Source organism: Eleginops maclovinus, chromosome 10 (genome assembly GCF_036324505.1).
Source record: "Eleginops maclovinus isolate JMC-PN-2008 ecotype Puerto Natales chromosome 10, JC_Emac_rtc_rv5, whole genome shotgun sequence".
Lineage (NCBI taxonomy): Eukaryota > Metazoa > Chordata > Actinopteri > Perciformes > Eleginopidae > Eleginops > Eleginops maclovinus.
This window is the reverse complement of record NC_086358.1, coordinates 12,022,113-12,048,611: the sequence shown is the minus strand read 5'-3', so window position 1 is coordinate 12,048,611 and position 26,499 is coordinate 12,022,113. Positions and strand designations below refer to the sequence as shown.

The window sequence follows — 26,499 nt, the reverse complement described above, 5'->3', positions numbered from 1 at the left end:
TGATAGCATTAAGAGAGGGAGAAAGAGAGAGGGAGAATGTGTTGCAGTAAGAGGGGTCTATATTGGCGATGTGAATCGGCAGTGAAGCATTCTGGGGCTTCGAGTTACAAGCCTTATAAGGGCCAGGGCCTCTGTGTCTATGCTCACCTCGGTTATTCTTAGGCTGTCTGTCCCTCACCCTCAGCAACTCTGCAGGCAAGAAACTCTTCTCTCTTGTTCTTAAGTTTAAAGTTGACCTTTTGGAGTTTGCACTTTCTGAAATTTGAGGTTTGTTTAGGAAGTTTTTGGTTTGAAATTGAGGATGGTCTAGTCAGAAAAAAAGTTTACTGTTGTTCTTCAATGGCTCAACTTTGCTCTGCACTTGCTTTCTGTGTATGACTATCTTCACATATGTGTATTTGTGTGCACGAATGCATGCCTATGTGTGTGTCACAGAGGTTCCACAGCACCTGACCCACCCACCCCGCACCAACACCACCCCAGGGTGTTTGTCCTGAGAGCTGGGAGCAGACTGGAAGATAAGACAGGGCTGACAGAGAAGCGACCACCGATCAGGCCGACCAGGACAAAAGGATATCTGGGGAGGACAGGAACACGGGCACAGTAAGCAAGAGGAGAAGCCACACAGCCAGCAGGAGTTTTGGCGTGTTGACGTTTGACCGAAGATGAGTACGTACACAGTGACTCTGAATGGCCCGGCTCCATGGGGCTTCAGACTACAGGGAGGAAAGGACTTCAACATGCCACTCACCATCTCCAGGGTAAGGAAAGTCACCCTCACAGACTGTTGAGACATGAGCAACTTAGAAAAAAAAATTAAGTAACATACATTTGACATTGAGGAGGTAGGGCACAAAAAATAGCAAACTGATTATTCACTGTGACAAAAGAATGCTTTGCATTTTGATCTGAAATTATTTGAAAGTTAAGATTTTGAACATGGTGACCTGATTGCCTGACACATTGATTGTACTGAAAGGTAATACAATAACAACATATACAATGTTGTTAACACACAACCTTCAAAAATCAATCATATTTTATAAATGTCACTGCTTTAAGCAAACACCCTTGTGATGATTTGCAGGAGAAAAGGCTAATTAAGTTGTAAAGTTATGCTTTTTTAAAATAAGTTTCAAATGTAGTTAGCCCAGTTGTAGCCCTTGTTTGGCAATAATCTCTTGCATGTTTAAACTTTGTTAAGCTTGTGTCATTTAAATCGGTACTGCATTTGTGTGTGTGTGAATGCAGTGGCTGCGCAGTGGTTATGTAATGTTGCTGTTCGTGATGATGACAGGGAGGCTCAGATATAAAGTCCAGAGAGATTTCCAGAATAGAGCAGCAGTGGAAAGACTGGAATAGTTTTAATGGAGTAGAGGAGCTGCTGCATTAGGCCAATTTTACAGACTTTTCTTGCTCTTGATTAATAGGTATGATATTTACTTTGATCACATTACATCCAAGCTTAACATCAATCCGTCGTATTTCCTAATCAGATTAATCATGAATAAGTGGGACCTAACTCCGCACAGTCAAATCACTCATTCGGGTTGAGGGCTTTTAATGATGTTAAGATGAATGGACTTATTTTTAACATCTAGGACAACAAAGCAAAGTTAAAGATCTCTTTCTTCTGTCACAAATGACAACATAAATGTTTAAATAAGGTGACTTGTACATAAATATGTTGCATATCAATGTGCATAAAACATCATGAACCACAAGTTCAGATAAAGATTATCAGCATACGGTGTTTGAAATGTAAGGAAAAAAGGGGGAAATAAAGTCCCAAATTAATGAATTTTAACCTCTGCAGAAAAAGCGGGTGTATCTCCCTCACACTTGCAGGCCTGCTGGTGTATTTAAAGGGTTTCCTTTAAATAGCACTGGAGGAGAGGTGGACAAATGAAGAGGGTTGGTAATGGGACTGGAAAAAACAGGGAGGCTAATAGCAGCTTGTGTTACCTTAAGTAAGCTTTATTCATCCCTTATAGTTCTGTTTCACCTTACCTAAACCGCTCCTGAGAGGACAGCGTTATTGTGAGGGATGGATGGAGAATTTGAGAGATTTAGGGGATGAGAAGAAAGTAGAGGAGGTGATGCTCACCTGAGAGAACAATTTGGATGCTACCTTTCATACTTTAGTCCAGATTGATGCTCAGCGGCCTGCTTTATATTGATTGTGTTGGGTCATTGTCTTTTGATCCACTAGTGTTAGGCAAGTGTTAGGGGCTTTGATTTGTGTCCACTGTTGCATTGTATCATTGGATTTAGGTTCATCCTGTGGTCTGACAGGTTAAGATAAAACACGGCAGCTTGACATGACTACTTGGGATGCCATTACAGTTTGACGTAACACCAGTGCGGTTTGGATTTCGGATGGCTTTTTTTCCAAGAACTAAGACAGGGAAGAGGAATGAAGAAAGTATATTTCTGACATTTTGTTAGCCAAGTTGAAGTAATGTCAATTAAATAAGAGACACGCATTACTCTTTTTTCCACTATCCAGGTATTTTGTATGACAGTTTTCTTGGTTAAAATTCTAGGAATCAATTAAATCTTTAAAAAATGTTATTGAGTCTAAACAGCTTTATGGAACCCATCAAAACATTGAAGAAGCATGTATGTGATCCAGGTAGAACAATTTAGAAACATTATCTTTTTATGGATTAATATAACACATATTTTTAGATATAAAACCTGCAAGAAACAATTTAAAAGAGAAAACATAGATCAAAATCGAATAAATGTTTGCTCTTGAAAGCAATTAATTAAAAGGAAATGTTCAAAGAGTTAGTCCCCATATCCATTTCCTGTTTGTCACTGGTTAGATTTGAAGTGTCACATGATAACATGCATGACAGATTTTCATGCATGTTTAAATTCCCAGAGGCAGATCTTATTTTACTTTTCTTTTCTGCATACTTCACCCTATGTAACTGCTTTCCACACTCACACACACACACACACACACACACACACACACACACACACACACACACACACACACACACACACACACACACACACACACACACACACACACACACACACACACACACACACACAAACACACACACACACACACACACACACACACACACACACACACACACACACACACACACACACACACACACACACACACACACACACACACACACACACATATACCCAAACAGACAAGAACTGTTATTCAAGCAAAGAAATTATGTGCAACAAGCAGACACAAAATGAGAAATGTTGACAGGCGTTTCAAGGACGCATTTCTTTGAAACTGAAAAGTAGAACAAATATGTGGTGTGTTTTGGTGGTATGATGTCGCTAAAGTGTGGATTGTAAAGGTTTGATGTAAATAAAAAAAGAAATATTCAAGGAAGTGATGCATGAATGTCAGTAGCAGCTGGTTATGTCCGGGGGGTGAAGGGGGGCTCAGCAGGGTCATCGGCGGCGTTGCTTATTTTTAACTCTTTAACGAGTCAACTGTAAATCTAGACCTAATACTGTATGCCCCAGGCCTCTCGGCTCACTCAAATCCTTTCTCCGTGTAGTTTAAGTTCTAAAGTCTGGCTTTGTGGCAGAGCCAGGAGCATTCGGACTCAGCTAAAGACCATTGTATGGTGTGAGAGTTTAAAGGGTTAACAACTTGTTGATTGACAATAAAAGATTGCAAGTTCACAAAAAAAAAAATTCAAATTGGTTTTGGGGATTTATCCATAAATCCCCAGTGCCGGTATGAAAAGTCTTATTCAAGCCTTTTTAAAATGAATTCAATATTTCCTTGTTTTTTGTGCAAAGGGGAAGAACACAAACCAAGAGTAATAAGATGATATAAATTGGAGCAAGTTTGTAGAAGTTTGCAAAGCACAACCGGAAATAATCATTAAAAAAACAATATACAATTAAAATATAATTACAATGTTTATTTTCAAACACACTTTATGACTTTGTTACTAGAAATTCGAAATAGTTGTTGTTGGTTTCGGTGTCAGGCAGCCTGGGTTTTAGCTGTAGAGACGGATTAGGCCCTGGAATAAAAATGGGTTCCACTCTGTTTATTGAAAAATTAAAAAAGCAGAGCTGATGGATAAGTTTGTTTCGCTTCATCAGCTTTTCTCCTCTCCACCTCTCTGAGCTTATATATGAGCAACTACACACACGCCATAGTATGTAGAGTGAGTTGCTGAATTGCGGGGGAAAATAATTTTGTTTAGTTTCTTATTTTTCATTGACATATGGTAAATTAATCCTTAGTATCCCTCCAATCTGTAATGTATATCTGTTCACATTTTCCAGTTGCTTGTTTGTTTCCTGCAGAGTCTGTGTCAGGGGTCCCAATGTGACCTACTCTCTTGACCCCTCCATAGATAACTCCAGGGAGCAAGGCGGTGGGCGGGAGCTTGGCCCAGGGCGACATCATCTCAGCCATCGATGGGGTCAGCACCGAGGGGATGACGCACATGGATGCCCAGAACAAGATCAAGTCTGCCTCCACCAAACTGGCACTCACCATGCAGAAGTAAACAACTAGCACACTTGCACTGTCTCAAATGTGGGAGTTTAAGAGGAAGTCACGGCTGGGGCTTTATATTAAACTCTATAATTTAAGTGCAACTACAAATATACATCAATTGGCTGTCATGGTATGTTATTTATTTACTTTTTCCCTGTAAAATGCCTTTAAAGGGTCTAATATAAAGTGCTAATATATGGTGTTACAGTATATTTTAAATGGTTATTTTTTCTTTTAATTTCTAGATCAAGACGTGCAGCAGCATTTTCCACTACTCCCAGAATGGACTCCCCCATGCCAGTCATCCCCCACCAGAAGGTACAAAGAGAAACAAAACATAATGATCAAAAATAGTACTCAACACAAAAAGTTAGCAGCTGAAAACCACATACCTGTTCATGTTTGTAAATGTGTCTGTCATGCCTGTTATGTACGATTGTTTGTGAATAGCGTCACCATTTTTGGTGCCACCAGGCAGTGTCATGCTGCCCCCTAGTGTCACATATTCATAGTGCAACAGCAGGAAGGTCTGTGCAGAGGTCAACGGTCAGCAATCCAAAAGAAAGGAATATGAAGATGAAACCAGCTTTTACCTTTACTCTCATTTCACTTCAAACATTTATTTTATATCTATCTTGACCTCTTCTCGTCTTTTAAGGATTTAGAGGTCGGGCCAAAACATTTCGGAGAGGAAGTTGAAATGCTCCAAGTTGGTAAAAAAGATCCCGATCTCCTATCGACCCCGGTCAAAACCTCTGCCTCATCCTCACCATCTGCCCTATCTCCACCTGGCCAGGGGGGGCAGTACAATTCCCCAGTTGGCCTTTACTCTGCTGAAACTCTCAGAGAAATGATGCTGATGCAGGGCAAGTTAGGACAGGGGTCGACAGCTTCCTTGGGAGTTTCATCACTGTGGTAGGTTACTTTACAGTTCTGTAATACTAGGATAAGAAGATGTAACTTCTCACCTGATAAAACCAAAACCAAACGCCAGATGACGTAATAATACTTAACTAAAGTACTACTTTTCACTCTGGAAGAATGAAGCAAAAGCACCTCACATCCCCATTTACCCTCACATTAACTGTGCCTAAATGAAAAAATATACTCAGAACTTTCCATCGGTATCCCAGCAGTCATTCCTCTCACACATTGTGCTATTTTCGGAGCGTACACACAAACATACCTGGCTGGCCTCCAGGTAATAGAGTGACAAGAGATCAGACTACAGAAATGAAACCAGGGAGATGATGTTGCAAATATTATTTTTAAAGAAAACTTTTTGCTCTTTTAACTCCCTGATTTCCTTTTTTGAGGATTTTATCTTACGTATCCATCCGACCTCTGAAACTGAGTTTTATTTACAGTTTTACCTGGATAGAGTCAAAATGAAAGTCCTATTGGAAAAATCTGAACCATCTCAGAGTTGCTTGTGAAGCTCGGTTAAATAGCAGGTTCGAGGGAGGTGACATTTTGACACTAGAGTTCAATTTCAGGGCCACTAAAGTAGGTTTTGGAGTTTGAGGACTAACAAAATGTGTTGGCAAGCTAAAAAACAGATGGATATATACAGTAGGGCTTTCGTTACACAGACAAATACAGTGATGAATTTTTTGAGAAGAAAATACAGAAAACTGTTTACTAGGTTATTCTTCCACAATAAAATCATCACTGCCTTTATCTCGACTGTACTGTGTACTAAACTGTGTACTGTACTGCGTAAAGGTTAGTGGGAGTTAATTTCAGGCCACAGTTTTAGGGGAGCTCTCCTCAATGGTATGGCATGAGTAGGGTGAAGCCTCTGTTGTGAAATACTTGTAGATGTTAATTAAGGATGCGATCTGCTTTACAGTAAAGGCCAACGGTAAGTCAGATGTCAGGGAACGTGCTTCGGGCAGCCTGCGGGGACGATGACGACAGTGTCATGCCAGCAACCCCACCTCACCAAGCTCATACACACACACACACACACACACACACACACACACACACACACACACACACACACACACACACACACACACACACACACACACACACATGCACAGGAGAGAGCAGCTGTTGGTAGGAGATTGTTCCACTCCAGTTACACACCATCATCCTGAATCCCCTGGATGCCCCCCTGCTAAACCTGAGATACCCCACGTGTGAGGTGCTGCCGAGCACGTTCCACTTCACCTACTGTACCCCGAACACATCCATGTACTGTACGTACCATTCTACTGATTGATGTGTTGCACTCTCAATACTGCGATGGTAGAGTGAAACTGAGCACATTTACACTGATTTAGAGGGAGCGCTTGTCCAAAAATAATGTCAGGCACACATACCAAAATAGATTTAAGCAACCTTGAAAGTGATCACATCAACATTTGCACCCAGAAAACCCGCAGACTACAGAGATAAGGGCTAATTTAAGTAGCTTATCAACCAGGCAGGAATTACACATCATTAAACTAAAAGAGCACTCGGACCGCGCAAACCTCTGACAAGGCCAAATGCACGCTCTTGCTATATTAAGAAAACATTGGCCCAAACTCTTCCTTGAATATTTGAAACACATACACACGGCATGAAGTGGAATTTCGTTTAGGAAACGTAACAGGTACTAAGCTAGCAAGAGATCAGCAGGTCGGCAGCAAGATGCTTGTTGCTAAGCTGTCCATGATTGGTCTTTGGTTGGCAATTGAAACATGATGACTAAATGAAAATGAAGAGTTATCACAGTTTGATCAATATCACCGAGCAGAGGCTTGTGTAGCAGCACAGCCCAAAAAAGATGTCTTGACTGTTAAAAATAAAGTTCTGATAAAAAGGCCGTCAAATGCCATTAATTACAGTTTTTTACATTTGAAACTTTTTGATATACACTTTAAAACTGAGACGTTGACTTTTGAACAGATTTTAAATAACTGTATTTGTTTAGTTGAAAGCAATAATATTCAGTTTAAAATAACGATTTTTTTATATTGTTGCTTTCAACTAACCTAATACAGTTATGTCAAATCTGTTGACATAATACACTTAGTTAATGTCAACGTTTTCGTTTTTTCTACAGGATCTGAGATTTCCTAGAAAAGGCAATGGTTCAATTCTTTACATATATTGTAGTATTATACACAGGCGTGTCTTCTTGGATTTGGCTGCAGTTCTGACAAAGGTGGTATGGGTTGTGTTTGTTTGGCGGTGTTTATTTGCGTCTGTTCTGTGCTAAATGTCTCTCTGTGTCATGTGATTGAGACGCTTCTGCTCTTGTCAGTCACTGATGATGCAGGGGACGCTGGGAAATATCCCAGTGATGACAAACGGCTGCTATTCTGACCTGTACATGGGATTACAGCATAGTGTTGTAGTTGAATAGTTTCCTCTGCACGCCATTGTTATCACCAGAATACCCTCTGGTCATTTTTTACATTCTTTCCTCCTCTCTATCTGTCTTACTGTCTGTTCCTCTCTGGTGTGTTTCAGGTTATCGCAAACACAGCTGCAAAGTCAGTACCACCACATTTCTCGAGTATTCATGCATGAAGAATACATCATTAGAGAGAGTATTCTTTTTCTGAGATTTGGGTGTGGAGTGAAGACGTGTCAAACATGCAATCATGTGCATGAAGTTGAACTAAATCTTTGATGGAACCAAACCAGCATATTGAGTGTGCCGATCATTGTTTTTTTCATGTTATTAACAGCATATAAGTGAAAAGTAACTCGTAACATCTACTCAAGTACAGTACTTCATAACAGTTTGAAGTTGCTGCTGCTTTACTTGATTTAATTGTGAAAGATTGCTTTACCACTATTACTACTATACCTATACTTCCTTTCATGTATTCAACACATTTGGTAGTAGTAATTTCATAGATAAAGATTTCTGCAAAAAGATTAATGAAGAGTTTTGTATGTTGTAAAAGTATTTTGTCAAGGACAAATATATTTTACATTTAAAGCTTTGGTAGGAGTACGCTACCGTAGAGTTTTCAAATGATCCAACTCTAAAATCCAGCTTATTGTAGCCAAGCCTTTCCAATGATAGCCGATAGCAGCATTAGTTCCAAAATCTCTAATATCTAACATGGCTATGGTTAGTAATGCTGCTGTTTCCATCCTTCCACCCAAAAAACACAGTCTCTATTTTCCATTTCATACTCTACTCTAATATATGAGGTTTTCCAACTCCACTATAGCATACAGTATATACTTTCTCTGAAAGGGCCACAGTATATTACCGTGTGTGTAAATGCATGTGGTGTTTTGTGTGTTTATCATGAATCCATGTTTGGCAGTATCAGTAAAACATCATTTTCAGTGTGTGTACAGTATGCCTCATTTGAAAGACCAAATAATAATCGGTTTGATTGTGTTACTTTAGCATGTTTGGTTTTCTTTGGACTAGTGTGTTTGCACTTTTGTCCTTTCCTTGAAGAAAGAGCTTGTATTTTGTCATGTTGTGCAACAAAACAGTGGTTTAGCTGCAGGTTGTAATGGATAAAGCCTCTGTCCCCATTCCACACTGCATGGATATATATGATAACATCTTAATATGTAGTTAAATATTCTGTAAGCTAAGTCACAGTAAATGCTGATAGTGGTATATGATCAACCTTTGAATTATTCTTTTTTCTAGAAATATAAGACAATCAAGTCAAAGTCAACTTGATTGTCAATCTTTCAATTTGTGTGTACAGACAGAAAGATCGAAATGCTCTCCTGATTAATTAAATTAAAAATATACAATATACTGTATATAAAAACCAAGTGAAAGTGGATTTCTCCAAATCAGATTCAAATGATTTTGTAAGTGGAAAGTGAAGAACAAATTCTACACCTATATGCTTTAACATGGAGAAAGCAAAATATGTTTCCAAAGTTTCTTTACAGTTTTTGTTTTGCTTTCTCTTCCTAATTATTATTTATTTGGCATATTTGCATTGCGTTTTTTTTTTTTTTATCCCTGTGGTGAAGATAATGCATCTTAAACCTGCTTAATTATAACAATTTGATTGTCAATACCCGTAAAAAGGTTTATAATGTCTGAGTAGTATGGACCTGGGACACGGCTACAGAGTGGGATTTGTATTTGGTCTGTGTAGTTGAGTCTATATTAGGTACAGTAGGTCTCCAAAAGTGAATATTGAGCGGTACAACAGCCCCGCCTGTCTGTCAGTAGCATTAATAACACGTCGACCCAGTTTCCTTCACCTTGGTGCTTTCTCCCTTTTCTTTCCTCTCAAATTCCCCCCACCTCCTCCTCTTTTAACCTCTCATCTTCACCTCTACACCCGAAACCTCTCCACCCCCTTCACTGACCTCCGACACTGACAGTGTGGAGTACACTCCCAGCTTCAACCCCATTGCTCTGAAAGACTCGGCCCTGTCCACCCACAAGCCCATTGAGGTGAGGGGTCCGGGTGGAAAGGCCACCATTGTTCACGCCCAGTACAACACACCAATCAGCATGTACTCACAGGACGCCATCATGGACGCCATCGCAGGGCAGTCGCAGGCTAAAGGGCACGACAGGTGAGGTCACACAACCTAAATAATCCTCTCTCCAGTCTTAATGAGCTCTTTGCACTCACACACTTCGCATCACATGGCCCACTTGGGAAGGAATTAAAGGATCAGGTTGCCCAAATTACAAAAAAACATACTCACTCGCTCACTTCCTGCTACTGGTATTAAGCCTTGTATCTAGTTTATTTTGCTAATGTTTTTGATATGTTTTGCCTAAGCTCTACATGTAATCCTGAAGAAAATTAGCTGAGGCTCATTTGTAATTTATTATTCACCATGGAAATCTGCAACGTAACCTCATACAGCAGTTTGTAAGATATGTTACGAAAAATGTTAGACTTTTGTGCATTTTCCTTGGAGTGATCAGTGCTCATGCCCCTGCAGTGCACACCCTGTTACTTGATGAGGTTTAGGAAAACATTGTCATTTAGTAGATTAAAATACTTACAACTTGTGTTCTGGCTTACGATTGTATGGAAATGCAAACTGATTATATGGGTTATTAACAAATTATAGTGCAGTGTATGAGAATATCCCAAAAACTGACAGAAAGTTGAAATATATCAAATTGACACACACCAATCAATAAAACATTTTTTGTTGAAATTCCAAAGATATGCTAATATCTGTAGCAGTCAGAAGTGAGAAAATATGTTTTTTGAATTTTATCTCGATTGAAAAACATTTTTTGGAGCCATCTCCTGAAAAGCAGCTTTAAATCATGTAAGCCTGCGCGGGCTTTTCCATGTTGTCTTTGTCCGTGGCCCGTACTCCTTTGTGCTTTTCACCCACTTTCCTCTGCTCATTCCATCCACAACCAAAAAAACAAAACAACCAACCACACCTGTGCTGTCCTCCACCCATCCCTCCCCATCCTTCCTTCCTGGTTATGACCTCAGCGAAGAGGTGGGCTCCCCCTTGGCGTAAGTACAGCAGCTCTCCTTTTCTATCCCGCCTCTCTTCGTGCGCGCCGTCTTTGTCTCATGATTGAAAAAGAGCTTGTGCATTGCTCCTTGTGTCTCCTAAACTAATATCCCTGAACTATTATAATATTAATATAATTAGAATTAATATTATAATAAATAATAATGTGGAGAAAGTTTCACAAATACCACAGCATCTTTTTGGCCATTTTTATGTGTTTTTTATTGTGTCAAAGTATGGTGTATCATGTTCAAACTCACTAACCAGGAGTTCATTACTAAGAGGTACTTTGGTGAAAGTGTGAGAGTGTGAGATGAGTTCAGGTTTTCTTTTGAAGCAGCCAGTACCATCACAGCATCGGGAACCTGATGGGAGTTCATGGCATGGGAATGTTCTGAGTATCAAATCATAGGTTTTTAAACAGTGTCTGCTAGATCGGTACTGACTCACTTTTCTAACACTCATTGAAGAATACAAAGAGACACACTATTCATGTCGTGTTGCTTTTTAATCTCAGTTCACTATCTACTGTTCTGAGTCATCTTAAACACAAAGACAGTTTATAGCAACAAGAAGCAACAATGCAATTTTTGATCTAAGAGTAATAACTGCCCATAATGCAATACAATCTGATTTAATAAAGCTAGTAATTACAATAAGGTGTAGATAGCCAACATAGGGCTGACGTTATAGATCAGTTGGTACAGCTGGCGGCCCATGGACTGGGGCTAGCTCCCCATGCGGAGGACCAGGGTTCAAATCCAGCTCGGGACCATTTGCCGCATGTCATCTCCTCTACCTCTCCATTTCAACTCTGTCTCTACAATAAGGCACTGGTTGACCAAAAAAAGAATAACAAGCATTATTTAGAAGTCACCATTCAAAGTAGCAAACATTTTAAGTATCCAGATTTTTATTTGACAACTACAACATTCTAGCTGAGTTATTGAAATATTTGAATAGAAATAACCATGTATGGTATCATCTTGTTGGTCATTCGTGTTGGAAAATAAAGGCCCCAAATGACTCTTAATTTATTCAGTCATTTAGAAAAATACAACTGATGCAAGACGCTAAAAACATTAATGGAAAATAATATTTACTTAAGTCGAGTTTACTGGTGCTTTCGATTTTTAGCTTCTACTCCTATACATTCAAAAACAAAGCTTGTATGACGTCCATCAAAATTTTTAATAGCTTGAGTTACTTCTGACTTTGCAAATGAGAAATAATAATACAAAATAAATAAAACAAGTAATAATATTTCCTTTGGGTATTTTAAATGTATTATTATATTATAATGCTTATACTGTGTGTTTTGTTAAATAAAGATACTTTTACTTGCAACATTAGGTTATTGCTTTTCTCTATCTATAAGATGTGAGTACTCAATTCACCACTGCCAAAAACCACAAAAGTAATATCAACTCTTCAGTTGTAGATGATATTACATCCTGGGCATTTAGTACTTTATGATCTTCTATGATCTGCTTTAAATACAGTACACACTACTCAGAGCTCTAATGGTATTGTCTGTCCTGCAGTGGATCTCTGCCCATCAAGGACCCTGTGGTGGACTGCGCGTCTCCAGTTTACCAGGCAGTGATCAGGCCAGGAGATACGAACGAGAAAATGTCTGAATGGGCTCGTCGTGCTGCCAATCTGCAGTCCAAGAGCTTCAGGATGCTTGCCCACATCACTGGCACTGAATACCGTCAGTACAAAAACTCCTTCTTTCCTCCTTCTGTCCTTTCCCGTCTTCTCATTTGACAGTCTTGAAACTCTTCAAAATGTTTGTTCAGACTCCAATATTCTCTCATTACTGCTATTTGTCTCGTTAGGTTTTTCTCTGTCCTCACCAATTTTTTTTCTTCCATGCAGTGCAAGACCCAGATGAGGAGGCCCTGCAGAAGTCGAGGTAAGAATGACATGCCATGTAGCCTGCAGAGAATCCAGGAAGTTACTGTTCACTGCCAAAAATAGTTCAACATAACTCCATAAAACTAAGACTTTTGATGAGCTTTAGATATGCTGTCAGGCATCCCTTTGACCTTGGGACAGTGCTAATGTCTGTTTCCAGTCTTTACACCAGGCTAATCAGCTGCTGGCAGTAGCTAACTATTTAGTGGACAAACTTGTCCTCTATCTAAACACCAAACTATTCCTTCAAAATTGTAAATGCCTTCCCCACCACCAGAGAGAAGTTCGAGTCAGAGGTGAAAGGTCCCCGCTTTGCCAAGCTGAAGAACTGGCACCAAGGACTGTCTTCACAGATCCTCAACGTCCAGGAATAAAGAAGAGAAAAAGGAAGAGGAGGACATGTAAAGGAAGAAATGGACAAAAGCACAGGAGTAAAAAGGAAGAGGGGATAAGTTATGGAGGGATAAAAAAAAGGAACATGAGGAGGAGGAAACTCCTCAGGAATGTGAGATAGTGTTGTAGCCTAGATTAATATGTGAGATATTAACTGTTAGTGTGAGAATGCTATGTGTTCATAAGCTCGATATTACCTGTCAAATGTATCCGTCAGCTGCTAAACCTGATCTCGCATTTGGGTTTTTCTTTTTCTCTTTTTTTCTGTTTGTTTTGGTTCTGTCTCTCTTAAATCAAAGGGAAATTGTACAAAAAATAATCAAATGAAAATGCAGAACTGATGTTTCTTTTAGTACATAAACGGCATTCACAAACGTATGAGTTTTAACACTAAGCATGCTTGTGAGGAAGCAATAAAAGAAAAGAAGCACACATAGAGATTTAGCAACATGCACAAATACAGTATGTACAAATGCACTCAAAAATGTACTTATATCAATGTGAATAAATGTTTTCTTAAAACCATACGGCTGTGTGAACTGTTGTAAGATCACAAATGAATTGTGTAAAACTGGAGGCATGCTGAACATTTCCGGTCAGTTCTAGTGTTCTTTGTTTTGCAGAGGGAGTGTTTTGACATCATTCAGGAAGAGCCTCTAATGACTTTTAACACAATAATCTGTTTCACTATTAATTAGCTGGTGACAACACGGAGAGTAATGGTAGCAGGGTTAGAATAGAAACCCTTACAGCTGAATTTTTGGTGATTGAAAAATCCTCTTCACAGGAAAATGTGTTTTGTTCGTAAAAATAGTATTTAAATGTGTTTAATCAATATAAATTTCCATTAGTAAGATTAGATCAAAAGACAACACTGACACAAGTAGACAGGGATGAAATATACAAATTGTATTTCCTCTCATGCAGAACTTTTATGAGTGATTACTTATACTAACTCATATCAATGAGAATCAGAATCGGGTTATTTTTGGCAAGTACCATAAAGTGGGATTCCTTATCATTGCAATGCTATTTTGAAAATCCACACCATTACATTTTTTACATTACAGTATATTTTATTTAGCTGCAGCTTTAACCCTAAGCATTTTAAATATACTTCGATGCAAAATGCTGAATTTTCAAGCAAAAAAATCTTGTAAAATAGAAAAAAACAAAAATATAAAGGGGTGTGTCCTACTCGTCCATCGTAGTATTACGATGCAGAATTGATATGGAGTGGTTTGATCACATGATATTTTACTTGGAGCACGTCTAAATACAACCATTAGTAAATCAAAATGCCGTGTCATGATGTGTTTCATGTAAAGGCCACCAGAGGGCAGTATGATTCTGTGCGGCGAGACTGAAAATATAAGACATCCCACTTTCTGAAAACGGTAAGGTTTAAAATATATCACGTTACTGTTTGTTCAAATGTCAGTCTGGACCGAATTTAAAAAAAAGAAATATAGTTGCAGCAGCGTTTCCTCCTGTTTCCAATGCATTGGCTTTGTTTTGTTCCTGTTTGGTTAAACTGATCTCATTTAAATGAAAACGTAGAATTGCTGTTCTGCTTACTTGGCATGTCTGGGATAAAACTGAAGAAAAAGAAGGAAGAGGAAGAAGAGGAGGGGGAGGAGGAAGGGTAAGAGGAAAGGGGAGGGGAAGGGGAGGGGGCAGCGGTGATTCATTCAGTTTAAGATGACAACGCATTTTTGTCTTTTATCCTTATAAGAATTGAAATGGCTGCAGTTGTTCTCCCTTTTTCTCTTAAATAAATTAAATGAAATACAGTAAAACGGCGATGTATCTGTCGGGTTACTTAAAGTGAGAAATTCTCTTTGCTTCCAGTGCTGAAGCTTTGCTGGTTATGTAACAGTACACAGCGCTAAGCATCTACAAAGGTGTGTCCAGAGCAATCTGCCAATCAAAATACGCAAACTGCTAGCTGCACTGTGCCCGAGAATCATCGGGAGAAAGATGGATGACGGGTGGAGGTGTGGCTGAGGAGGGGGTTGCAGCATGACTTGAAAATGCTGCAGCATCCGGCTGTCTCTCCTCCTCCTCCTCCTATTCCTCCTTCTCCTCCTCTTCTCTCCATCTCGTTCATACCGGCTGTTTCCTCCCCCCTCTTCCTATCAGTCTGCGTGCTGTTGCCCTGCTGTGCAGTCCTCTCAGCCCTCTGTTGTAGCACCAAAGGGAGGAGGAGCCACTGGCACACGCATACACACACGCATACTCACACAGACTCACAGACTCTCACATCTCACATCATCTCTTTTGCACGCTCACTGTAAGCACCAACCAGGCCCGTTTGGAGCAGGCTAGCCCAGCCGTCTCGTCGCCCAAGATGGATGTACTGATGAAGGGGTTCTCCATGGCCAAGGAGGGGGTGGTGGCCGCCGCAGAGAAGACCAAAGCTGGCATGGAGGAGGCAGCAGCCAAGACCAAGGAAGGGGTTATGTATGTAGGTATGTAGACATCCTGTTGGTGGAGCTGTATTAAAAAAGAAAAGTGGGTAAGTTTGGGGGAGATTTGCTCATTTTTTGGGGTGTGTGTGGTTGCATCATGTGTTTTTGCACTGTTTGTGGTAGGCTCCCATGGGTGTCCATGTCTGGGACACTTGTGAGAAGCGACAGGAACAGAGGGAGGAGGAGGGGGAGGAAGAAAGAAGGGGATGGAGAGAGCACTGGCAGGATACTGCTGCAGGACTGGTGCAGGGCAGTGGGTGGGGGTCTGAAAGAGTGAAGGAAAGACAGACTGAGGAGGGAGAGATGAGTTATTAGAGATGAAAATAGTAAGTTGAAATTTGCTTAATAGCTGATGGAGGACTGGTCTATATCTTTAGGGAATTCTGCAGGTTTTCGTGGCGGCCAAACCTTAAAGATATTATTACATGTTTTCTTTCATTCACATTGAATGGATTTTTGTGGAACAGCTTGCAGAGGGATGTCCTGTGATGGACTCAATGTAGCTCAAAGTCCCCAGAGACTGTTGAACTGCCTTTTTTAATTTACAGAACACAGTTGACCTACATCTAAAAGGCTGTTTTTTTTTTCAGGTGACCTCACAAATATTTTAAGATGTAGAAATTCAATAAAAAGATGCACAGACGGAAATGTGAAATGTAAAAAATGCTTCAGAGGGTTAACTCTCACACGGTGCTTTTCCTGTTCTTTTAAATTAGCTCAGGCAGCAAATGCGTCACATCTCAAGGTTACCTCCAGTACCAGGCTTTTAGGCCGCCTGAGAGGGGAGGGGCGTTGTATAAGTGGGAGGGTGGGTGAGGAGTCAGTCGAGTGGAAGTCTTCATCGTTGACTGCAGTCCGTCCCTTCAAGATCGTAATCAAAATGAAAAATGAACTTGAGTCAATGTACTGATCCATAAAGGCCATGGTGGGACACAAGGAAGAAAGGGCAAGGATCACTTAAGCACTGCAGCAATTTGCTCCCCCATCATCCCCTCCACCCTCACCCCATGCTCGTGTCGATGCAAGAACGTGTATGCGTTTGTGGCGTTGCAGCAGCAGGGTTTGCCTGCCAGTGTTAGCTGCTTTGATGACTAACCAGCTTCCTCCCCCTGCAGCTTTTAAAACAATCCCCCACTTACCCATCCCGATGGAAAGATGGAGGGATGCAGTGAGAGAGACAGAGAGAGAAAAGAAGAAGAGAGAAGGGAGGGGTGTTATGTCAGAAAAAGCTTCCAGTCTTGTGGCTCCTGTATGAACGGATGGAGGTGCATAGAAAGAGACAGGCAGTTGACATGAAGTGATGGAGCAGGAGAGATGACACTCACTGGAAAATGAAACCTGGATTTTTCAGAGAAGGAAGGCTGGTGACAAGCCCAGGTTAAGAGGGGGTGGGGACTGAGTGATGTAGAGAATAGAAGGAGATGGGATGTGATCGCTGAAGTGAAGAGGGTCGATGGTGCCGATAAACCACTGTATCTGCCTGCAGCAGGGTGCATACGTCAGCATGTGAATATGGGTACACAGTATCAAGGTCTGCAAACCCACTTTCAAAAAAAGGCCAAACCTGGACAGACAGCTTAGACTTGCTCTATGAATAAATAAAGAATCCCTAAAATGGGAGCATCTGTTATACGCAAGAAAAACAAATTCTAGTGGCGGATACCATGCATTGATTTTCAAAGGATGGCTTTAGTATTTTTACAGAGAAGGACTGCTTAATAATAATTCAACAGTAATGATGTTTGTGCATTTACATCCCTTACAGTTATTATGTTATCATGCAAGGATTTTAATGAAAAGGTTCTTATATATGTAAATGTGACAGTATACATAAAATAAATATACAGCTCCGGAAAAAAACAAGAGACCACTTCAGCATTATCAGTTTCTCTGGTTTTACTATTTATAGGTTTGTCTTTGAGATAAATTATTTTTATTTTATTTTATTCTACAGACAACATTTCTCTGTGTTGGAATTCAACAGACACAGGAATGACTGTATATTTACACATTAAAGGATTTTTTATTTAATCCAGGACAGGTCTGAGCTTTCATCACATCAGTGTTTGAAGCACAAATCCTACACTGGAAAAAATGGCCAAAGCTATATTTATGCACATTATTTCATAATAAGTAAAAGCATTCACACACTCTAATCCGTGCGATCTTCATTTATTAAGTCAAGCCATCCATCAGGATTGTCATTTAGTACCAGGATTATTTTTGATTGTGGTCACATACTCAGCAGGAAAATATTTCTAATTCTACACAGATCAAACACATCTTGTTTGAACAGTCTGTTCTCTGTAATGGCGACAGAAAGATGAACACTGGCTCATACAGATACTGTATACACAGGGACACTCAGGTGGCTCCCTCTGATGACTGGGAGAAAGAAGCTGTGTCATTGCAGTGTTTGTGTGTGTGTGTGTGTGTGTGTGTGTGTGTGTGTGTGTGTGTGTGTGTGTGTGTGTGTGTGTGTGTGTGTGTGTGTTTGTGAGCTGGGCTGTACTGCAGTACTGCTCAGCACGTGGCTCATGTAGCACAGGGAGCGTGCAGAGCAATGGAGGGAAGCAGGGAGGATGGGTGGATGCAGGATACTGTAAATGGCAGCGCCTGTGTTAAAATAGGAACAGTCAGCGAGCACCAAATCATATTATTCTGCAGATTTGTTTTTCTTCCGTCCTCGGTTCCTACCTTCCTCCCATGACTCCCTTTCATAGCAGATATTCCCCTCCTTCTATCCCTCACTCTGGCAGATTATGTAACCACATTTTAATCTGCTTGGGATCATACTATAATGAGCACAGTGCTGGTGATCAGAGAGAGAGGCACTGCTGTTCAGGATGTTTTCCACAAAAATGCTACCATAAATTACCAAATAATTAATATAAATAAAGCACTTACACACCTAACACTGAGTTAACAAGGTTTCGATAACGTAAAAAAACAAAAAAAGATACAAATGTAAGAAACATGTTCTGTTTTTACAAACCAGGGAGACCCATCAGACCCACTGAAAAGACACCAAGTCTTCAAATGTATTTTTAGAAAAAGCAATGGATACTGCTGACCCTACACCTTCAGCATATTCAGTCTTAGGAGGGGAGGGGAGGGCAACACCAGCTAAGAAAGGTTTTTTTTAAGTAAGGAGGCGTTGAACCCAATGTTTTTGATAACTTTTTAGCAATTAAAGTAATCAAATCTACATCTACAAATGTATTTGTTGAAGTCAATCTTCATCTTCTTCTCATATGAAATGATCAATTCATCAGATAAATGTAAGAGTGGGTTTAAGGATCAAATAACAAATGTCATTATAATCATAAGAATAATATCACATTAGTGAGTTATGAACCTGATTGTAATCTCTCTTTGATTTACAGGCAGTAAGACAAAGGAGGGAGTTGTGTCATCAGTAAACACAGGTAAGTAAAGCTGTGTACCCGCCAGCTGTATTTGTTACCTCAGGGTCCGCGGGTGGAAAGATGTCTTCTGGTGGTTTCTAATTTTAAGTGTTGTTGGTCTTTAGCCAAAAAGAGACCAACTTCTAAATCCAAATGAAGTATTTCAATATCTTCATTTGGGGTTGTTTTGTCCACAGCTTGGGAAACTTCTCTTAAACAGCCTGATTAACCAGCCCAGACATTCATTTTTCAAATCAATCTGTTCAATATTTGAAGTGGTTCTTTAGTCAAATAAAAGAAACCAGTTTGAAAGCACTTGCTTGTGGCCCTTTCTACAAAGTGTGTTTTAGAGGTGTACATTGTTGCCCCTTGGCATGTTGTAACAGATCCATTTTTTAGTAAGGATGATTTAAATGGTTCTTTTTTATTCAACAACCAAAACCATTAAATAACTTCTTCCCATGGCCATAAATCAAACGCATATCAGATCTTTCACGTTTGTATACAGTAATATTGGGTATGCAGTGTATAGTATGCACGTTTTGACTCAGCCATAGTCATTAAAAGGGTAATGTGGGTCCTTTCTGTGTTTTGTGGCTGTTCAGAATTTGCCTGTCTCAGTCACACTAACTGTCCTCCCCTCTGCCTCTCAGTTGCCAACAGGACCGTGGATCAGGCCAATATTGTCGGAGACACAGCGGCTGCCGGGGCCAACGAAGTGTCACAAGGGAACGTGGAGGGGGTCGAGAACGTTGCAGCGTCAACTGGGATGGTCAGCCAGGTCAGTCACAATGGCAACATTGGTTTAAACAAATAGCTACCAAAAAAAACCTGTCAGAGTGCAGCACCAGGATACGTATGAGACGATGAATGATCTTGCTTTAAAAGTTAAGAAACGGATATTGATTTCAGGTGATGATGCTTATTTAAGGTTAGCCACTAGATCGAGCTGTTTCACTATTGTAACACATCAGTTCTGCAGATCGTAAAGGGAATCTCTTCTCTAGTGTCTTCTCTTACTAACAAATAAATCAAACTAAATAAAGCAGCGATTAAACATAAATGACCACTGACATCCCTTGGCGGTTCTGCTCTTACTTATCAGGGTGCACTTCATCCATCTATTTATTCAATTACAGCTGCTACTAATATCAATGAATCTACAGATTTGTTTCGACTAGTTGGGGATTTCAGTTATAAAAAAGGGACAAAATGAGGATATTAATATCCCAGACCCCAAGGCGATATGTTCGAATTGCTAATTTATTCAGCCACGAAGTTGGAAAGCCAAAGATATTCAGTTAAAAATGAAATAGCTCAGAAAAACTAAGCAAACATTCACATATGAGAAGCTGAAACCAGGGAATATTTGGCACTTTCTCTTGAGACATTACTAAACTGTATAGCCTTAAAGAAGGAGCTCCATCACGGCCTTTTACTGAATTGTATGATTTCTTTTTTACTTATCGGCCGACATGGAGTGATACCGATATATCTGCAAAGATCAATTTATCAGTCCACTACTTAAATAAAAAATGTATTATGAACACTTTCAATTCCTTCAGCACATAAAATAACGAACAGGAGGATGTTAACGAATTGTCAACGCATTACTGTTTTTAACACCATCTCAAAATGTGATATATCTATAAAAGCTGAACTATTTTGTAAAATTATTAGAACATTTTCCATGAAATATGTGTTAATTCTGTGGAAATTAAGCCTGAAGGCCCTCCTTCTCTTCCTGTTTTTTGTCCTACCTTGTGAGATGTTAGATGGCTTTAACATCTAAATTGTGTGTTTTTCCTGCATGTCCGTGGAAAGATTTTCAGTTTTTCTGAGTGGCTCTTTTTTCTCATAATACTTTGGTGGTTCTTCTGTGTTGTGTGTTTTTCTGTGTCACCATTATTCTCAATGTTTGTTGTTTGTGTTATCTGTGTTTCATCTGTGTTTCCCTGATAGGAGGAGCCTGTATACGAGGTGCCTATTGGACAGAGCAGTGTGGGGTCATAGGTCATGCTGGGGTGGTCTGGGGTGAAAGAGATTCATAGAGGGGATACTCTGCATGCTACATGCACCAAGTTATCTGTTTGTTATGTACCCCTTTACAGTCGTATCCAATACACCTGCAATAAATCTGACTTTTCCTGCAGAATCCTCATGTTTTATTGCAGGACTGTTGATTTAGAAGACATTAAAGGGTGTGCCCTATAGAAAGGTGAAATGAGGTGTATTAGTTAATAGCCCACAACAGACTAAGTGAGTGTCAAGAGGAACAGAAGATGCAGTGATGCTTCCCAAATATGAATTGAATGGGAAGCTGTGGCGCAGTGGGATCTTCAGATCAGGGGAGATCAGGCCACTGCAGTCAACCCAAATTGCTCCTGTGGGGATTGGTCACAGTGTGGAATGTATGTAAGTCGCTGTGGAAAAAAGCACCTAACAAGTGACAAGTATTTGGGGCTTTGGATAAATGATCCATTGACTGTAAAATATCTTTGTCAGCAATATTATTTCCTACTGCAAACGTTTTCCTCTAACCTCTCAGATGCTCACTTATTTGTGTGGTACAGGAAACATAAATACTAAAACTGTCCATTTCTAACCATGTAGCTCCCCTGTGCAGCGTTAAGTCACATAAATACGAGCTCTCAGTCACATCTCCAGCACGTCAGATAAGCCAGTGAATATAGTCATGGCATGCACCAAAATGGCTTCATGCACTGCTCAGGCTGAACAAGGCCTGTGCTCCTGGAGTCTGGCACCTTTACCTGCTGTTTAACTCTAATCGACTAACTGAACCCCCTTGGAAGTCTTACGCATGATAATAAGAGTTGAGTCAAGCCTAGAGCATGGTCTTTGTACTCTCAACTGCTTTGTCACATAAGAGCTGGAGGAAAGGGAAGGCTAGACTGCCATTGGTGCTTGAGGCCCTCCATCCGGCCATCACCTCATTATTTCATGCTCACCGATTCAGCTCTTCTTTCTGTCTAACTTGTTCTCGGTCTTCTTGTTTCGTCTTGCAGGGAGAATATGGAGGAATGGAGCAGGGTGGGGAAGGAGGAGAGGTAAGAAAACAAGTTTGGCTGCCACTAGGATTAAAGCAGATCATTTATAAAATCAGCTCTAATAAATTTATGTGTGAGACTTCTGGCCAAGTTCCCCAAGAATATAAATACCTCTTAATTTAGTACATGGGAAATAATGATGAGCCTTTTAAATGCAACGCATTGCTACATATTGAAATGAAGAGAGGGGTCATTAGCATTGCAGTACATTGTCAGACTTATAATAGATAATTGAAAAAGGTCTTATATGATGACAAATAAACTCTATTAGGATTTCACTTAGTCAAATATTTTAATGATATTAGTAAGTTTTCATTTCTGGAGAGAAATCACTGACTGTTTGTTTAACACTCTGAAGGAGATCATTGTTTTAAAGGGTTACATTTTTATATTGAAGTCCATTTTTTGCCAACATTTTATTGTTTTCAAGTTTCAATCCCCCAAAGACCATTGATTTAAGGAGTGCTTTCAGTAGAGCTTTTGATATTAATATGAATATTTGTTTCCTTTTTTAGATTAATGAGGTGAGGTTTTTAATGAAAAATAAAGATTACTTAACAAAAGAACATTTAAAAGAAAATAAGTTAAGATAAACTCATTGATTTAATCTTTAACAACTTGGTGTGCACGAGGAAAAGTTATATTCTTTTGAACGTAAAATCTGAATAACAAATACCTACAGCTGTCACTTTGACCTTAAAGAGGCAAAGAGCACAAATGCTCATGATTTGTATACTGATATTGTTTACTGATGCTCCTTTGACCTGTAAAGGCCTGTTTTTTTTTTAATAACATTGCCATCTTTAAGGGATCTGAATACTACTCCCCCCATTAATATAATCTTCCTTTCTTTCAGGGGTACTAGTCATCGCCCGGACCTCCGTCCCATGCTCTCCAGCGGCCCTTCGCTCCCCTCGCCTCACTGTACCAGACTCCAGATGTTCAACATATTTTTTTGTGACTTTACAGAACCAAAATCAACTAAAACAAACTCTTCCGGATGCCGCATCTCAGCCCCTATCTCCCCCTCTGCCTCGTCACTCCGTGATGCCTCCCCCCCAGCAGCGCTCTGCCACCTCACCTCAGCCCGTCTCCTCCCTTCTGATTTTCTGCCGCCTGTAGCTTTCCTTCCACTGCCTGTCTTACCCTCGCCTCACCTGTGTGTTATTGTCGTCCTGATATGAACCCTGGTGTTACAGCTCCCACGCATACCAACCAATAGAGTAACCTCACACACGAACACACACATACAAAAGAGACACACCTTTATTGGACACGTGCATGAAACAACCACATACAGTACAAACCGCAGATGCCAGAGCAGACACACACACACTGGGCAAACAGGTGTAAACTGTAGGACATTGTCTGGTGTGTAAATACAGTTTAACCTCTGCAGTCCACAACAATAACAATAACTCACTGAGTGACTGAGGCAGGGTACAAGAGGGGGAGTGATGCGCTGTTTGTGTGCCTGTGTGTTCATGTTAGCTTATATATGTGTGTGTGCATGTGTAGCTGCTGGCGTATAAAGTAAATCTCCAGAGGCTTGTGCAGGGAATCGTTCTTTGAGGACAGATATCATTCTGTTGTGTGTGCAGTAGTTAGATAGGTAGCTACAGTAGACTGCATGAACAGATGTGTAGAATGACGTCTCGTGTTGTGACTGTAGAGTAGCAGCTGTTCTGTGTCGCTTCGTATGGCTTAGTGTGTGTTCGGCCTCGACGTTTAGAAACAGGGTTATAACCAGGAAGCAATACACAATGCTCATCTCAGCTGTTTAGAGGGTAAACCTGAATTGTGTTCATGTGATGCATGAGAAAAAACAAGAGCAGTTATTTCTCAAGTCATTTAGCTTCAAATGTTCGAGGAATTTCTCAAAAACAAGCAATAAGCAAAATTAAAGTGAGAAGAAAACCAGTTTTTAATTCCTAAATTCTGATTGGTTCATGGGAATCCATGATATTATCTCCTTTATTCCCCCCCAAACAAAAGGTGAAATTCTGGGGAAATGTGCTTAAAATGCTGTACAATAAGAGCAAATTCATTTGGTGGCCATTCAACGATCATGGCTTGAGTATATCTCCCAGTGAAACATCGTATAGCTTCATAATCTGTGGGATGTAGTTTTCAAACTAAGAGCTGCTTAAAGGCAAATATGAGCAGCTGATACTGACATCCTCTTGTTATCGTGTAGTTGCTTTTTAGTCTTTGTGAAACTGGTTTGCATGCCATCAGGAGAAACCCTCACCATGTGGATATTACTCTGGTAGTTCTGTGCTTTAAAAAAAATGATGATTCAAAGAGGCAGTCCGTCTGCAACGAGAACAGAATGAAAGTTTTTTTTTTTTTTATCATGGATCAGCTTTATGTGTAGTTATATGTACAGCTTGAATTCTGGGATGTGTAGTCGTTTTTTAGGGTTGTTTTTATTTCACACTAACAAGTCTGTACCCTGGCTGTTCTGGAGCTCCTGCCCATCAACTGTCTCAGCCAATCAGAGGATTCCCTTCTCCTCTCAGTCAGTGTGATGCCACCTTTCACTGCTCGTCTGCCCAGCATTGGTGTGTGTCTGTATGCACTGTATGTGTGTGTTTATATAAATATATGTGTGTGGGTGTGTGTTAATATAGAACCGGGTCAGCCAGCATAGTGTGTGTGTGTTTGTGTCTGGAGCAGGTTTGTGTGTTTTTACTTTGAGGCCAATGGAAACTGATGACTGCATGTTGCCTTATCAAGCAATCTGACATTCACACACTCACAGATTACACGCTACAGCACACTTGTGCCAACACATACACAGCACACTTTAAACAACACACAATCACAAATCCCACCTCACGTACACAAACACAAATCACACACCATGTTTAAGTTGGCATCAAAGCAGACTCGCTGATTTTATAAACAGTACCAGTGAAATTAAAAAGGTTTTGTTGAAATCCAGCAACTGTGTCAAGAATTTATTTCAAGAGGTGGAAGATGGGGTGTTTTGATTTTGATCAGATTATCCTACTAAAGGGCCACAGAGAATAATTGAGCCGTAGACCCCCCTGCTGAGTTTACTTGTTTGTTGTTCGATTTCATACCAAGAGTTCAAAATTGAAACTAAATATGACTGTCTTGTCTTTGTGTGATGTGCAGATGGAGTTGAGACCCAGATAGCTTAGCATAGCATAAAGACCAGACCCAAAACAAATACAAATATTGAAACAGCTGCGGTGGCTCTGTCTAAAATATACCTATCAGCAGCTTTAAAGTCACAGATCTGCAAGTTTTTTCAATATACGTACCTTTTCAAATATCTTATCCTTGCCATGACATTTAAAAGTATCATTTGTAATCCACATTACCTTGCAAACTTTCTAAAGAAAAGTGAAACGCAACTAGATGTGTACTCACTGAATATACAATATCCTGAACGATTATGGCCAAAAACATAAACAAGATCATTTTGATTGATATTGAGATTACAATTATTTATCCCTGTTATTCATTGGTGAAGGTTACATATTTGTATTGCACTTTACATTTAAGAGAGCACTGCTTTTACTTCCATCCTGCAAATGTACAAAGTAGGGCTGCACCAAAGGGACGATGCACTATTACTTTTTAATTTTTACGTAATAAAAATATATGTAATATCTATCATATTTTTCTTGTTTAACATATTGATAATTGACATCTGTATGTTATGTTAACAGTCTTTATTTATATTTTTGTATTATTATTAACTCTGTGTACTCTTACCTGCCCTGTCCTGTGTTTCCTTGTCTCTAGTTGTCGTTGCTGCTATGACACCTGAATTTCCCCACAGGGATCAATAAAGCAGAGAGCCACCTTCCCCAACTAAAGCGGATTGCAAAGTCAAAGTCTCGCTAGAAGCAAATTCAAAACATCTCCAACACTGGCTGGTCTCCAACTTTTTTCAACATACTAACTAAAGTAGGATTTTTTTTCATGATATTTTTAACATACCATACTATAACTTTTGCAACATACTATACTAGGCCTTTAGAACAATATATGTTGATGTACTTTACAATTACATCTTCAACGTTTTATATAATGACTTTTTTCATATTTTCAACATACTTTGACATTTTTTATGACATTTTTGACATAATATACTATGACTTTGATAAACATGCTATAATATTATATATATTCATCAGATCTTACTGTAATTTGACATATTTCATCATTTTTAACCAACTATACTATGACTTTGTCAGGATATTTTATACATAACATACTGTGAGTCCTATGTTTAGCTTTTTTAAAATATA

At 39.7% G+C, this 26,499-nt stretch overlaps 2 protein-coding genes across 6 annotated transcripts; both read left to right on the top strand.

The window, feature by feature from the left end:
- Positions 1–103: 103 nt before the first annotated feature.
- ldb3b (LIM domain binding 3b) lies at positions 104–13,789 on the top strand. Of its 4 annotated transcripts, XM_063893362.1 has the most exons (10): positions 157–267; positions 436–761; positions 4,368–4,519; positions 4,759–4,831; positions 7,982–8,004; positions 9,836–10,033; positions 10,927–10,950; positions 12,496–12,665; positions 12,833–12,869; positions 13,149–13,789. In XM_063893362.1, exons 2-10 carry the CDS (start codon positions 666–668, stop codon positions 13,243–13,245), a joined length of 870 nt encoding a protein of 289 aa, XP_063749432.1. In that variant the 5' UTR covers positions 157–267; positions 436–665; the 3' UTR covers positions 13,246–13,789. The 4 variants fall into 4 exon arrangements, with proteins under 4 accessions (XP_063749431.1, XP_063749432.1, XP_063749433.1 ...); XM_063893363.1 differs by lacking the exon at positions 10,927–10,950; XM_063893361.1 differs by lacking the exons at positions 7,982–8,004; positions 9,836–10,033; positions 10,927–10,950 and adding an exon at positions 5,172–5,428 and having other exon boundaries at positions 104–195.
- Positions 13,790–15,368: 1,579 nt separating this feature from the next.
- On the top strand, positions 15,369–25,156 carry sncgb (synuclein, gamma b (breast cancer-specific protein 1)). 2 transcript variants are annotated; one of them, XM_063893364.1, is made up of 6 exons: positions 15,369–15,735; positions 19,122–19,163; positions 19,796–19,923; positions 21,105–21,122; positions 22,169–22,210; positions 23,067–25,156. In XM_063893364.1, exons 1-6 carry the CDS (start codon positions 15,615–15,617, stop codon positions 23,073–23,075), a joined length of 360 nt encoding a protein of 119 aa, XP_063749434.1. In that variant the 5' UTR covers positions 15,369–15,614; the 3' UTR covers positions 23,076–25,156. The 2 variants fall into 2 exon arrangements, with proteins under 2 accessions (XP_063749434.1, XP_063749436.1); XM_063893366.1 differs by lacking the exon at positions 21,105–21,122 and having other exon boundaries at positions 15,376–15,735.
- Positions 25,157–26,499: the final 1,343 nt, after the last annotated feature.